The sequence below is a fragment of the Scleropages formosus genome, chromosome 25, assembly GCF_900964775.1.
Source record: "Scleropages formosus chromosome 25, fSclFor1.1, whole genome shotgun sequence".
Taxonomy (NCBI): Eukaryota; Metazoa; Chordata; class Actinopteri; order Osteoglossiformes; family Osteoglossidae; genus Scleropages; species Scleropages formosus.
In genome coordinates, this window is record NC_041830.1 from 3173107 (window position 1) to 3188227 (window position 15121).

The 15121-nt window shown below is 40.0% G+C and overlaps 1 protein-coding gene across 2 annotated transcripts; it reads left to right on the forward strand.

The window, feature by feature from the left end:
* The first annotated feature begins 1283 nt into the window (after positions 1-1283).
* On the forward strand, positions 1284-11311 carry LOC108928032 (calpain small subunit 1-like). 2 transcript variants are annotated; one of them, XM_018741778.1, is made up of 11 exons: positions 1284-1381; positions 2668-2746; positions 3817-3853; positions 4429-4521; positions 7272-7329; positions 7640-7704; positions 7856-7924; positions 8132-8210; positions 9822-9938; positions 10029-10087; positions 10581-11311. In XM_018741778.1, exons 2-11 carry the CDS (start codon positions 2700-2702, stop codon positions 10605-10607), a joined length of 651 nt encoding a protein of 216 aa, XP_018597294.1. In that variant the 5' UTR covers positions 1284-1381; positions 2668-2699; the 3' UTR covers positions 10608-11311. The 2 variants fall into 2 exon arrangements, with proteins under 2 accessions (XP_018597294.1, XP_018597293.1); XM_018741777.1 differs by having other exon boundaries at positions 1289-1385.
* Positions 11312-15121: the final 3810 nt, after the last annotated feature.

The window sequence follows — 15121 nt, forward strand, 5'->3', positions numbered from 1 at the left end:
TCTTGGGCAAAGTGGATCTGGAAAAGGTGGGTTTTCAGACCCTTCTTGAAAACAGACAGAGTTTCCGCAGTTCACAGTGACAGGGGAAGGTCATTCCACCACAACGGACCCAGAACCGAGAACCTCCAAGCTTTGCCTTTTGTGCGCGGGACCACCAAGCGAGCAGAAGTAGACGAGCAGGGGTGTAGCGGTTGATCAAGACCTGTAAATAGCTGGGAGCAGTTCTATTGATGCATTTGTAGACAATAACCAGGGTCTTGAATTTGATTCGGGCAGCTATAGGAAGCCAGTGAAGAGAAGTGAATAGAGGAGATACATGAGAATGCTTTGGCAAATCAAACACAACTTATGCAGCAGCATTCTGTATAAGCTGCAGAGGTTTGATGGCATTAGCAGGAAGGCCACACAGGAGAGAGTTGCAGTAGTCCAGATGGGAAGTCACCATGGCCTGGACAAGTAGTTGGGCGGAGTCAGTAGTAAGTTAGGGACAGATCCTATAAATATTATGCAGGATGTATCTGCAGGACCGGGTTGTGGCTTCAATATGTTGAGAGAATGACAGACTCGCATCAATCGTAACTCCCAGACTCTTAGCAAAGGAGCTAGGCGAAATAAGTGAGTTGTCCAGTTTGATCGAGAGGTCGTGACAGGAGGACAGGCCATGACGATCGAGATGTTCCATGACGAGCTGGGGATCCAAGATGCCATTTACCAACATTATCATTATTACTTGTTACACACTGGCTTACAAATTGTTACTTTCTAGAATGCCCAGGAGGGGTGGGCAACCACTGGCCCGTGGACCCCCGGAGGCTTTTTCGCCCTCAACCTTCAGTTGGGAGTTTTTGTTCCTTTCCCCGGTGACCAGTAGGTATACTTATAGCTCTATAATAAGTTCTTCATTATGGTAGCCATTAGTCGACTGTCTTCTTTGTTTGTATCTGTTTTTCTTGCCTTATGCCTGTGTTAAAGCGCTCTGTGTCACTGCGTGAGAAGAACAAAAATAAATTGAATTGAATCGAACCCATGTCCTCTCGCACCAGCTAGGCGCAGTGAGACAGAAGCGCTACTCGCTATGCCAACGTGCCACACATGTCGTGTCAGGTGACTGCCACATATTCAAATTTTAGTCTTACACAATTTTTGCATGTCTAAAATTTTATGTACACAGAAACACGATACTTATGCAATATGACTTCTGCATTCAATTGTCCTGTCTATATGAATACTGCACTGAACAGCGGAGTACTGTATCTGGGAGGAGCACAGTGCAGCAGCAGCAGCTGCGCAAAGCCTGAGGTGAGGAACACTACCACAAATAGCAGCGCAGTTGAGACTGTGCAGCGGAGCTGGCTGCTCCCTCTATAGCTAAGGACCTCCAGTAAGTAAGTGTGCTTGAAAATTGTTGTCCTTTTCAATTTAAAGCTAAGACAATTCTATCGCATTTCGAAACAGCTATAATGAGTTTTGTGTTTCGCGATACTATGTGTGTAACAGACCTGGTTGTTGTCTCCAGTCCAGATATCCAACTTGACTGAAAAACTAGGTTAGGCTATGCGCTATGGTAAACTGACCTCAGTCTGAGTATGGTTATATATTTAATTTAGTTACTAAAGTATAGCTTCTCCTATGTGTATGTACGTACATCATATTTATGTCACACAACGGTTCTGGAATTTTCGCTAGATCGTTTTGACGCTTTTCTTCTGTGTGTTGGTTTGCAGAGTATACTCCGCCCGGAGCCCGCTTTGCTTATGTGGGGTTTTAACCACCACAGTTCTGCTGCAAGATGGTTTAAATGGAGGATATTTCCTTTAAATATCAATCTCGGAACGACTTAATTTTACTGTTTTTTTTTTTTTTTTTTTTTTAGAAAATTGTCTTCGAAAACTGCGCCTGCGCACAGCACTGGGCGTGGCGCGTGACTTAAGCAGCAGAAATGTGCGTGGGTGCCTGACGCAGCGAGCAAAGCGGAGAGTCGCGCGTTGAACAGAACTGGATTTGCGCGAAAACGTTATCAACATATTTATTTATGAGAAGCTACATTTATTAAAATAAAAATTGATCAAATGCATTAGCATAGAAAAACTTTAAAGTGATCCAAAAAAAAGTTACACACTCTCAAGGGGAGAATACATGGAAGTTGGCACCAGTTGGGTGTATTTTTTGATGCCCTGAGTCATCAGGAAAGGGTGGGTCTTGGTTCAGTAAATTAGCAAAGGTGGTATGATGTGTGGTAAGAGTCAGTATTAACATGCAGGAAAACATTTTTCACATTTCCCCAAATCCCCCCCCCCCCACCCCACATTTTAAGCACTGAGCCAACTTAACTTCACTTTAGATCCAACCCAAATAGAAGCCTTGTATAGTCCATCTGCAGAATGGACAACAGCTGGAAAAAAAAATGCAGAGCAAGCATGAACAATAAACATATATAATACTAAAGAATTATACGACACCTGTATGGATAGCAAAGATTGGTCTTAACCTCACTCTTATCATATGAACCTTTTTCATCTCAGCAAGGACTTAATGATTAATTCATTAATCAGAGGCTTAAGATTGTTCAGTGTATCATTCCATTAGCCATCCTAGCGGTAGATCCTCCATAGTACTTTTAAGATAAAATAACTTAAACTTCACTTTCTAATTCTGTCTCCCTTGTAGATTCCTTCATCGTCTTTTCAACACCTCTCAACATGCTTCTGGCCAAGAAACTAATTGGTGGCCTCATAGATGTCGTAAGGTAGGTATGTGGGAGATGCATACCACACATCAGATTTCAATGCAGATTTGTACCTTATTTAGCTTTGGTTGTTGTACAGAATAACTGTTTACCTATTTACATGGTAGGTTATTCTTACTGGAGCAATGAAGGGTGAGTACTTTGCTCAGGGTAACTGTAGAAGTTATAATGAAGGACTTTAAGGTTACAAAACAATGCCTCTAACATGTGCTGCCTGGTACCCCAGAAGATTCCTAATACCTTTAAGATATCACTGCCTGTTTCTGTCAGTCACTGTTTTGAGAAATGCATTTTAATGCATTGGTAGGAGTATATTTATAAAGAGCTGTAAAGCAAATGTGAAATTCATTGTCAGATCTGACCAGAGGGTTTAGCCTTAACTATACGGAGTGAACGCATCCATGCATTTAACAGTGCAGTGCAGTGCAGTGCAGTACAGTACAGGATCACTGACATTTCAGCAAGACTTCTGATCACCTGGGGCAGCCAAGTAGCACAGCAGTTAGGAAAAAGGAATGGAATCTTAGAGCCCACTAATCTGAGTTCCATTCCTCCCACTGCAATAGTACTTTTTGAGCAATTTACTTAATCTGAGTAGCTCCAGTATAATACCATTCTGTAAGTATTGGCATAATCTGTAAATTGATTTAGACAAATGTGCTAGTTCAGCAAAAGTAATTTCAGTATTTTCCTTTAATATCTATTAATTATTAATGTAAATTTTTTGTAATGAGATTTTTCTACTGAACTGCAGAACATTTGAAATTGGACTGAATAATCTTTTACCTTTTTTCTTTTTTAAAGCTCAAGTGTCCATATATATTTTCTCCATATTTGTGTGTGCATATTTATTCATATGTCTAGAAATGATTTTAGCTGAATTTAAATTCAGCTAGTTTAAGTTGCACTTCCAAATGTAGTTTTTGTTCAGAGCTGGACATGTTTCTGTTTAAATCGGGATAGTTTTTGCGAACACTTTGCTGAACTGGACAATATTCTGCTGTAGTTAAATGGTTTAGTTATGTGTACATATCTCTGCATGTGACTTTATCTCCATCTCATTTTCACAGCACGATTGACATCAATCAGTTTGTGCCTTCAGACCCTGTGAGCTTTTCCTTTTTTTTTTTTTTATTTTTTTTTTAATAATGTGTTTTGTCTATGGCAGAGGATTTTTTTTTTTTTGATTAATGCAAGTTCAAATTAGGGTAGCAGATATTGCCTTCTGCTCATAGTGTATGGATTAATGTAACTTAACCATTTTAATAATCACTTTGTGTTGTTGTCTTTCTGTTTCCCAGATGATTATTTTCCTTATAATAGTTTTATGAAAATGTGAAGTTATGCTCTTTTATTATGAAAAAGGACAGTCCTGAAGATTTACTTTTTGAGAGCAAGTGTTAACACTTGTACCAAGTTCTTCAAGTCAAAAAATCTTTGGATTGTATTTACTTAGAACTTTTTCCGTAATAGACCAGGAGAAGTTGCCACTGAAGTGTTCTTGATTGCATAGGGGTGAAAAAAAGGAAATAGAATATTTTAGATTTTCATCCTTATTCAGAAGTCATAGCTATATATAAAATTTTGGAATCATTCATGAATTTAGTTGTATATTTTCTTTAATTTTTAACACAGTTGATTATTGACATATAATGTAATATAAGCTGGTCTGTGTGGCACAGCCTCCACCTCGTAGGCCACTGGCGTATGCAGAGCAGAATGAGACTGAAGAGGAAAGGCAGTTCCGAAGAGTCTTCCAACAGCTTGCTGGTGATGTAAGTATCTCCATCCTTTCATTGCACCACTGATGAATAATTTATCCATACCTTCATTGCCTCTATTATTGTCATGTTGTAATTGGTACAGAACTTTACAAATATTATAATTGCATCCTTCAAGATGACAAACTGCTGATTGAAATTCCAAGTTTATAAACTACTAGCTGAAAAATATTATTGCAGCATTCATGCTGACTGCAGAAATGCGTATTGATGCCAGGGTAAATGAGAAAGAAGTGCAGTTTATTTACATGGTTCTCTGGTGCTCAGTGAAAGAGGTGGGATCAGGAAGGTTCTGGTGTGCAGGGTCAATGTGCTAACGCAATCTTCTGTGAAGCTTAGGTGTTAGTTTTGTTTTTCCCTGTCTTTGGTTGCATTCTTGTTTTGTATTTCTTTTTCTCTCTCTCTTGCTCTTCCTCATCATTGTTACCTATTAAGCTTAAATGGGATAGGTTATTGAGTACAGGTTTGCCCATCCTCCTTCCTCACTTCCCCGTGCTTTACTGATTGGGCCTGCCACAATTATCCTTCATAGTTTCCCTGTCAATAGAGGTAATATATCAGTGATCTTGTTAACAGCAATTTATATGGAATTAAAACTCCATGCAACTTTTTGTTACTCTACTTGATAAGTGCAAATTTTATATTTTCTTAAGATGCTATGAAAGCTATGTAATCATACAGTAAACAGTAGGTCCATGAATTACGAGCATTTTAGTAATAAGATGTTTGCCATTACAAACTTTTGTTAATAGTATGTAGCTTGTAAATTGAAATCATCCGCCACAGCTTCACTCAATGTGTTAAGTTTTTCAAAATAGCGGAGAAGGTCTAAATAAAGCCAACAGAAGGGGATCAAGCTGTAGGTGACTCTATATCTACCAGTTTTACTGTCTGTGAAGCGCAGCTGCTTCTTCATCCTCCACCTCCCCATAATACTACCAGCTCTGAGTTGATGCACAGTTGTTTTCTGCACTTCAAAGTAAATGACATACAACTCAGTTTTTAAAATTTCTCAGAATTATTTTTTTTCACATTATTGTACTTCTGTTGGTTATTTGAGAATTCTGTATGATGTGAAGGATGTAAAAAGGAATCGTGAAGCTGCAGATGAGCCAAAACTCTAGCTCTGGGCACAGTTCTATATTCAGCTTTTTTTTTTTTTTTTTTACATTGTGTCATTAATACCTGTGCCTAGGGAGTCTACGCTCCATCTGTTTTCACCTAGTGGGACTTGATTCTCCTGATACTAGTATAAATACCTGTTATCTTGACTTTTCGGTCCGTAAGTTCACCAAACTCTGGGTGAAACGTGCAACCATACCAAATGATTGAGTACCCTACTGAAATAGGTTGACAATTTTTGCATGAAACCCTGTGTTGTGCTGCTGTACACATGCATATTTTCAGTCTTGAGTGCACTGAGTGTAATGAAGTACAATTTGTCATGATGATCTACCATCTGGTGCTGTAGAACCCATTTTACTGCATCACAGAATTTCCATAGTTCACTTTCAGGTTCCATATAAATGACATACACTACACACACATATAATTAAAAAAAACCTCGACATGCATACATCTCTTCCAGTGGTGAGAGATAAGGAGGCAGGGACTAAAATTTTGGTTTTTTTGGTGGATTTCCACTTTTTCCTCTGCCACTTGGGTTGTTTTTGAGATCAACTTACATCCGTGAAAATAATTTAGGGGCTTGTGTGTGTATATAATATATATTTACGTGGATAGTCAGAACTGGCTAAAAGCATGTGAAAACATCTAAGCTGCCTGCGTTTGACAACCGAGTAACACATGGATAAACGCATCACTTTTACAGAGATCAGTGTGTGTGTGTGATGTCATGAGATCCAAGACAGCCAAATGCTTGAATATTCCACGTTCTGTAACTGATTAGTCTGACAAGCATGGTAGTGACCCGGACTTTAAACGGCAGCCATAAGCCAGTTCGTGCTTGCCATTCTCTTTCCTCCAAAAATGGCTGCAGGAATTTTCGATTGCAAAGATGATGTGTAAGTGGAAGAAATCGATTAAACGGTAAAAAGCTTATTCTGTTGGGATTGGTTCGCTCGAGTAGTACCAAACAAAATAGGAGATGACAGTAGAAGTGTGGACTGCATCCTGGGAGAGTGCGTTCCCAGGATTGACGTGCCGATGAAAGTCCTTTGTAACTTTTGCAAAAACACAGTTGGGCTTCTTGTAGCGTGAAGGCATTGGGCAGTCACGTGGCCAACAGTAAACACTGTAAGACATCAAAAGCAAAATGACAAACTACACTTTGCCTGGTGCAACAGCAAGTCAGTCTATGAATGGAATCCAGACTGGCGATAACTAAACAAATTCTCAGTGGACAACACTTAAGTTGCCAGAAATAGCCCCAGATTGCATCTCAGGGCTTCTGAGATTCAAAATGTTCTTTGGGGACCATGCCCTCAGGTCTCTTTAGCACTGCTGCAACTTTTAGCTTTTTTCATTTGTTTGCACTTTTATCCCTGGGAAGGGAACTGAATGGGAATACTTCGGCAGGTCAAAGACAAGTCAGCTACTAGAGAGGCTTGATAGAGGAGGCTGAAAGACCACACAGGAAAGAGTTACAGTAATAGAAGCAAGATATCACTAAGACCGGAAGGTGTGTAGAGTTTGTTGTGAGATAGGATAGTAAGAATAAGATAACATGGATGAGTTTTATTGTGTATTTCTTAATGATGCTGGATTTATTTTGTTTGCTAAAGGACATGGAAGTGAGCCCCTGTGAGCTGCAGAAGATTCTGAACTCAATCCTCAAAAAACGTGAGATTTTTTTTTTTAAATTGTTCTTTTTATGAAATCAGTTTTTAGAATTTACAGTGTAAATCTCAGTATCACATAGGTTTAAAGACTTTAAAAAAGTGTTCCAAGTACCATTACACAAAAAACTTACTGTAACGCAGTAAGATAAGTAATTTGAATATTGCTGACAGTAATTTTAGAACAATGCAATTATTTAGATTTTTCAAGAATGAGACACCAGAAGATGGTTGGTTTATTAACAGTATGTTAATAGGAGCAACAATTAAATGTAAACGGTTGGTACAGTGGCTATCCTTTTGTTTTATTCCAGATGCTGATTTGAAGACAGATGGCTTCAGCACTGAGTCCTGCAGGAGCATGGTGGCAGTCATGGATGTATCCTTTGCAGATACCTAGTAGGGTGCTGAGGTTCAGGAAGGGGTGGACTGTAGGGTGGAGGGGTGAACAACATTATGGGTTTTTAATCTGACCAAAAAAAAAAAATTCCATGATATTTTTTTTTTCCCCCCTTAACCACAATTTTTAGTCTGACAGCACAGGTAAACTAGGCTTCCATGAATTCAAACATCTATGGAACAACATCAAGAAATGGCAGGTAAGATGGAAATAGTAATGTCACAAATTACTAATGTCTGTATTTACCAGTCAGATAATTTACATATGATGTAATTCCTTCACCATCTAGGTAATAATGAACATAAAGGAAGAAATTTTGAATTATTATGTGATTTGGAGAAGGAAAAAATCTGAAATGCAAATGCAAAATGGAAAAGAATATTATTTGAATGTATCCTTTTCCCAGGGGATATACAAGCATTATGATCAAGACAGATCTGGAGTTATAGGTGCAGATGAGCTGCCTGCTGCCTTCAGAGCTGCAGGTTAGAACAAGAGCTTTGTTTTATAACTTTGTTGTGAAGGTCCTTGTGAACATACTGAACTTCCCATAGCAAAGAGATCATTTTTGACTTCATTATAAAAGTTACAGGTTGTTATTCTCCATATTTATATATTCTTCCAATAGAAATTATACACTGCCTGCCCAAAAAAAAAGTCACCACCTGGATTTAACTAAGCGAATAGGTAAGAGCCTTCCATTGGATTATTACTGCAGTGATTAATATGTTTCAGCTGGCAACAAGTTAATTATTGGCCTGCATCAAGCAAAGAAAACAATTAAGGAGATTGCTGAAACTATGAAAATTGGGTTAAGATCTGTCCAACGTATTATTAAAACCTGGAAGGATAGTGGTGAACCATCATCTTCGAGAAAGAAATGTGGTTGGGGAAAAAAAATCTTGAACGATAGTGATCAGAGATCACTTAAATGTTTGGTGAAATCAAATCGTAAAAAAACAGAACTCACGGCTATGTTTAATAGTTAAAGTAAGAGCATTTCCACACACACAATGCGAAGAGAACTCGAGGGATTGGGACTAAATAGCTGTGTAGCCTTAAGAAACCACTTATCTGTGAGGCTAATCGGGGAAAAAAAGAAAGGCTTCAATTTGCTAGGGAGCATAAAGATTGGACTCTGGAGCAATGGAGGAAGGTCATGTGGTCCCTTGAGTCCAGATTTACTCTGTTCCAGAGTGATGAGGGCATCAGGGTAAGAAGAGAGGAGGATGAAGTGATGTACCCATCATGCCTAGTGCCTACCATACAAGCCTCTGGGGGCAGTGTTATGATCTGGGGTTGCTTCAGTTGGTCAGGTGTAGGTTCAGCAATGTTATGTGCCCAAAAAATGGGGTCAGCTGACTACCTGAATATACTGAATGACCAGGTTTTTTGGTCAATGGATTTTTTTCTTCCCTTATGGCACGGGCATATTTCAAGATGACAATGCCAGGATTCGTTGGGCTCAAATTGTGAAAGAGTGCTTCAGGGAGCATGAGACATCATTTTCACACATGGATTGGCCACCACAGAGTCTAGACCTTAACCCCATTGAGAATCATTGGGATGTGCTGGAGAAGACTTCACGCAGCGATCCGACTCTCCCGTCATCAATACAAGATTTTGGCGAGAAATTAACGCAGCTCTGGACGGAAATAAATGTTGTGACTTTTTGCATAAGCTTATCGAAATGATGCCACAGCAAATGCTGTAATCAAAGTAAAAGGCGGTCCAACAAAATATTAGTGTGTGACTTTTTTTTTTTTTTTTGGCCGGGTGGTGTATGTTGCATGTTTCAGTGAAATATGTGATTTTAAATTAAATCCAAAAACACTGATACTTAAACTTTTTGCATCAGGATAATTAGCAGCTACATATAAAAAGATTTGTGTACAAAATTTAAAGAAGTCTTAAAAAGCCATGGAAACTGCCAAAAAGTTAAAAACATGGTAAATTTCACTTTAAATTACCTGGGTCATTGTTTTCATGATGTTATAAGAAACATATTTTTATGAATCTGTTCAGTTAAACATTTCCTGAGAAAATGACCTCTGGTCGGATTCTCAAATCTAACATGTTCTTAATTCTCTGTGTAGGTTTCCCTTTGAATGATGAGCTGTTCCGGATGCTAATTCGTAGATACAGTGATGAAAATGGTAACATGGATTTTGACAACTATGTTGGCTGCCTCGTGAGGCTGGATGCCATGTGTCGTGAGTCCTTCCTCTTTTTCAGTTTAAAAAATCTCAGATTGTGTGTATTCTTGAGTTAAGGTCAATATGTACAATTTGTCTTCAACCCAGGTGCCTTCAAAACTCTTGACAAGGACAACAATGGAACTATTAAGGTCAACATTCAAGAGGTAAAAAAAAAAAAAGGGTTGCATATAGTTGAATATGCTTGAATGTGATTTTAGGGCAATACACTTTGTAGGGATAGTTTTGGTTTTAATCTTGTCTTTCAGACATCACATTACTTGTTATGGTATTTTTAAGTGTTAGACTCCTGAAGATAGAGGATCACACCTATGTTTCTACACATTATACATTCATAAAATTATCTTGTGCGTAAACATGTTTATTATAGAAAAGTTTTTAAAATAGTTGAACGAAAGATAAGCTTAGCTACATACTATTCCAGTATGGCCATATTTCATACTATTTAATTTTAATGCCCTTTAAATTGGTCATATGTCAGGACCTTTGTGGTTTTTTTTTTTTTTTTTTTTTTTTTGATGGCCATAGATTGTAATCCATAACAGTAAAAAATCTTTATTAGTGTCTGTAGAGAGGAGATTGGCATGTGTATGTAACAGTAATTTTATGAGTAATAACAAGTTAACATTTTCTTTACAGTGGCTGCAATTGACCATGTATTCCTAAGGAGAAATGTAAGAAGGTGATATACCTGGAGGATGCCCTAGTGAAACATTTCATCATCTTGTCATAGTTATATACTCTTTAGTATATTTGCTTTGTTCCATAGTCTCCTGCATTTGTTTTGTAATGAAGGACACAAGATGCAGACCTTGTTTTATGCAGTATTTCTTAAAATATCTATGTCACAAAAGTCTGAAGTCTTTTTTTTAAAAAATGTTTAGTACTTAGAGTGGAATCATTATTTATAGAACTAACATGGCAACTGTTTCAAATACCTTCTAACTTTTCATATAGTTTTCCTCCTTATGAAACAGTTTTTAACTAATTTAACTTTCTGTTGAAATATCTCTGCTATATGATACTTTGGAGGGCTGCACTGTATGCATCTCTTCAACAAAGGAAAATGGTCAAATAATGCTTTACAGTTTAATTTCTATTTAATAAAACTATGCATTCATCTCTAATGAATAAGGTGGATGATACATACACCCTGCGGTCCACAAATTCTTGGAAAACAAGAATTGCAAAGTATTTGATCATATGAAACATAGAAGCTGTATCAAGCTAATTAGAGGGGAGCATGCATCAAATATGCAAAAATGGGCTTGCTTATTTTTCAGTGACTGGTGTACATTGCAGTAAAAATATTTTTTGATTTTGCACGCTTGTCACAAGTATTCCTCCAATAAAAAAGAGCCTTGTTTTAAGCATTTCTCTTGATTGTTATTTGTAAAGGAAAAAGCCAAATTATATCTCTGTAGATCAAAATATACACACACACACACACACACACACACACACACACACACACACACACACACACACACACACATTTTCTGAACCGCTAGTCCCATACGGGGTCGCAGGGAACCGGAGCCTACCCGGCAACTCAGGGCGTAAGGCCGGAGGGGGAGGGGACACACCCAGGACGGGATGCCAGTCTGCCGTGAGGCACCCCAAGCGGGACTCGAGCCCCAGGCCCACCGGAGAGCAGGACCTGGTCCAACCCACTGCGCCACCGCGCCCTCCGATCAAAATATATTTATATTTTTAAAAAAAAAAAAAAAAAAATCTCACTCCCACATGAGGTGCTGTGTGTGTCTTCCTCAAGCTTGGGTCCTCTACTACAGGCCTTGGAGTTTGAGGGTTCTGTGTAGTATCTTAACTGTTCCTAGGACTGCAGTCTTCTGGACAGAGACTTCAGACATTGTTCCCAGAATCTGCTTGAGCCACTCCCAGTTTGGGGGTCACACAGCCCCAAGTGCTCTTGTTAACACTGGGACCGCTCTGGACTTTACCTTCCCCATCCATTCCAATCCTTCCTTGGTACTTCTCAATCTTCTCGTGCTCCTTCTTTCTCATGTTGCTGTCATCTGGGATTGCCACATCTATCACAATTGCCCTCTTCTCCTTGTCAACCACCACTATGTCTGGTTGGTTGGCCAGCAACTGCTTGTCAGTCTGGAACGTGAAGTCCCACGGGACCTTAGCTCTGCTGTTTCCAACCATTTTGACTTTGGGGACCTCCAGTCCGTATTCTTCACAGATGTTCTTGCGCACTATCCCAGCCACTTGGTTATGCCTCTCAGTGTATGCTGTCCCAGCTTGTGTCTTATACCCTGCTACTATGTGCTGGACTGTTTCAGGGGCATCTTTGCATAGCCTGCACCTTGGGTTCTGTCTGCTGTGGGGACAGCTGGCAGTGTAGTGGTTAGAGCAACTGCCTTTGGACCCAAAGGTTGCAGGTTTGAGCATCACCTCCAGCTGTAGTACCCTTGAGCAAGGTACTTACCCTGAATTGTTCCAGTAAAATTAACCTGGCTGTATAAATGGGTAAATAATTTTAACGTTGTAAGTGGCTTTGGAGAAAAGCATCAGCTAAATGAATAAATGTAAATGTAGACCCTGGCCTCTATGGATCTGGTACTTAGAGCCTGTTCTTGTGCTACCTAGGGATGAGTTCCTTCACCAGAGATTTAGACACTGCCTGAGCATCTGGGTATTGCCCAGGAAATGCCTCCACCTGTTGTGAGAAAAGGTTAACGCTCGCTAAATGTTGTATCCCTTAGGAGGTGTGAATTCAATAAAATCCATTTGCAAATGATCAAAAGGTCCTTGTGGCAATGGCGTCACAGACGAATCCGCGGCTGAACCTTTCCCGACATTGAACTTCAGGCATACCATACATCTGACAGTAAGTCGATGCAGAGGTGGTAATACCCGGTGCAGACCGATACTGTGTCACCACTGCTATCATTCCATCTTTGGAAACGTGGGCCACTCCATGAACCACTTTAGCCACACCTGGAAAAGCACTTTTGAGTAAGAAAGGTTTGTTAGTGGTTTTATCTCAGTACACCTCTTCAGAGTCTATCCATGCAGCTGCTTGCTTCCAGGCAGCTTTTTCTTGGTCATTGGCACCTGTCAAGAGAAGCAAGGTCATACGTTTTCTGCTCATTTTCAGTTAAAAGCATCAAAGGAGTTATGGGCACATTGTCACATAACGGGGCAGTTTTGACTCAAAAGTCAGCCATGGCATTACCGTTGCTCACAAGATCATCTCTCCTTGTATGGGCCTGACCTTTCAGTACTGGGTCATACTTTTCTCCTTCCCCAGCACACAAGCTCTAGTCAGTGCATACAATACAGCAACTAGTGTGGACCAGCCTGAAGGAAGGTGTGCCCCTTCTATCAATCCACCTTCTGCTGGAACAACTGCATTGGAAGTAGACAGGCTACTGTCTTCCTTTCAAAGTAAACAACCATCCACAAACGTTTCCTCAGTCGCACAGTGGCTCATCTGTCAAATCCGCTCTGGGTTTGCTTACCACTTCCATCATTTTCACGCAGCAATGAAGTTCACCATCCGTCTCAGCAGGCAGCAGAGTGGTAGTTAGCTAGTGTAAGGAGCATATCTGTTAATGAATAAATTTAGCAGGAGTTGGTTGTGATATCCTAGCTTGTGTAAGAATCACATGAATTGTATGAGGAGCCCAAATGGTCAGGGGGTGCATTTGGAAAATGTTAGCACTTGACAATACGGCTTCGGTGGTAGCAACTGCAGCCTGGAGAGGCTGTTAGTGCTGCTGCAACAGAATCCAATTTTTTCGAATCCTGGAAGAGGATCACTGAAATGGTCCTCACACGTGCTGTTAATGATGTTCTCATCTCCTATGATGCTAGCCATATCTGTTATGTTACTGGAGTTGAGAGCTGCATTTGATACTGTAGACCATAGTATCCTACTGAGTAGACTTTAAAACCTGGTTGGACTAAGGGGTACTGTTCTGAAGTGGTTTGATGCATATTTAGCTAACTGTAAACAATTTGGGGGGGCGCGGTGGCGCAGTAGGTTGGACCGGGTCCTGCTCTTCAGTGGGTCTGCGGTTCGAGTCCCGCTTGGGGTGCCTTGCGACGGACTGGCGTCCCGTCCTGGGTGTGTCCCCTCCCCCTCCGGCCTTATGCCCTGTGTTACCGGGTAGGCTCCGGTTCCCCGTGACCCCCTATGGGACAAGCGGTTCTGAAAGTGTGTGTGTGTAAACAATTTGTTTTGAAATCTCATGACTGCACCCCCTCCTTCTCAACTACGGTTTGATATGGTGTGCCACAGGGCTCTGTGTTAGGTTCATTATTGTTCTCACTTTATATGTTACCATTGGGTGATATTATTTGCAAACATAATGTAATGTAAGGTACCACTCATATGCCGATGACACAGCTATATGAGTTGTTTAAACCTAATGACCCATCACATGTGGTGTCTTTAGCTAATTGTGGGTGGTATGGTGGCACAGTGAGTAGTGCTGCTGTCTCACAGTACCTGGGTGGCACAAGAGAATGTGGGTTCAATCCCTGCTCACTCTGTGTAGAGTTTGCATGTTCTCCTTGTGTCTGTGTGGGTTTCCTCCCACAGTCCAAAGACATGCTGTTCAGGTTCACCCATAGTGTATGAATGTCACAAAGAGAGTGTGTTTCACTGATGTATGGATGAGTGACCCATTGTAAGTAGTGTATCTAGCAGTGTAAGTCACCTTGGTAAATAAGGTGTGTGTGCTAGTAACACTACAAAGTATCCATTGTAAGTTGCTTTGGTGAATAAGTGTAGTTGTTTTATGAATATAAAGCTATGAATGAGTTTTTTTTCTCTTAATGCCAGTGAAATGGAGGTATTTGTGGTAGGTGGTGATACCAAAATTCTTGACACAGTCATACCAATCTTCACCATAAATTGTATAAGCTTCAAGCGTACAGATTGTGTGAAGGATTTGGGTGTCTTATTGGATGGAAATGTATGTCTCATATCAATGTATTGACTAGGTTGTTCTTCCTTCAGTTGAGAAACAGCTAAATTAAGGCAATTCCTATGTAGACAAGATGCTGAGAAACTGGTTCATGCTTTGGTTTCAAGTAGGCTGGAGTACTTTATTGCTCATTATTGGGTTGTCCATACCAGACTGTATCCAGGCTACAGTTGGTACAAAATGCTGCTGCGAGAATTGTCACTAAAACTAGGAAGT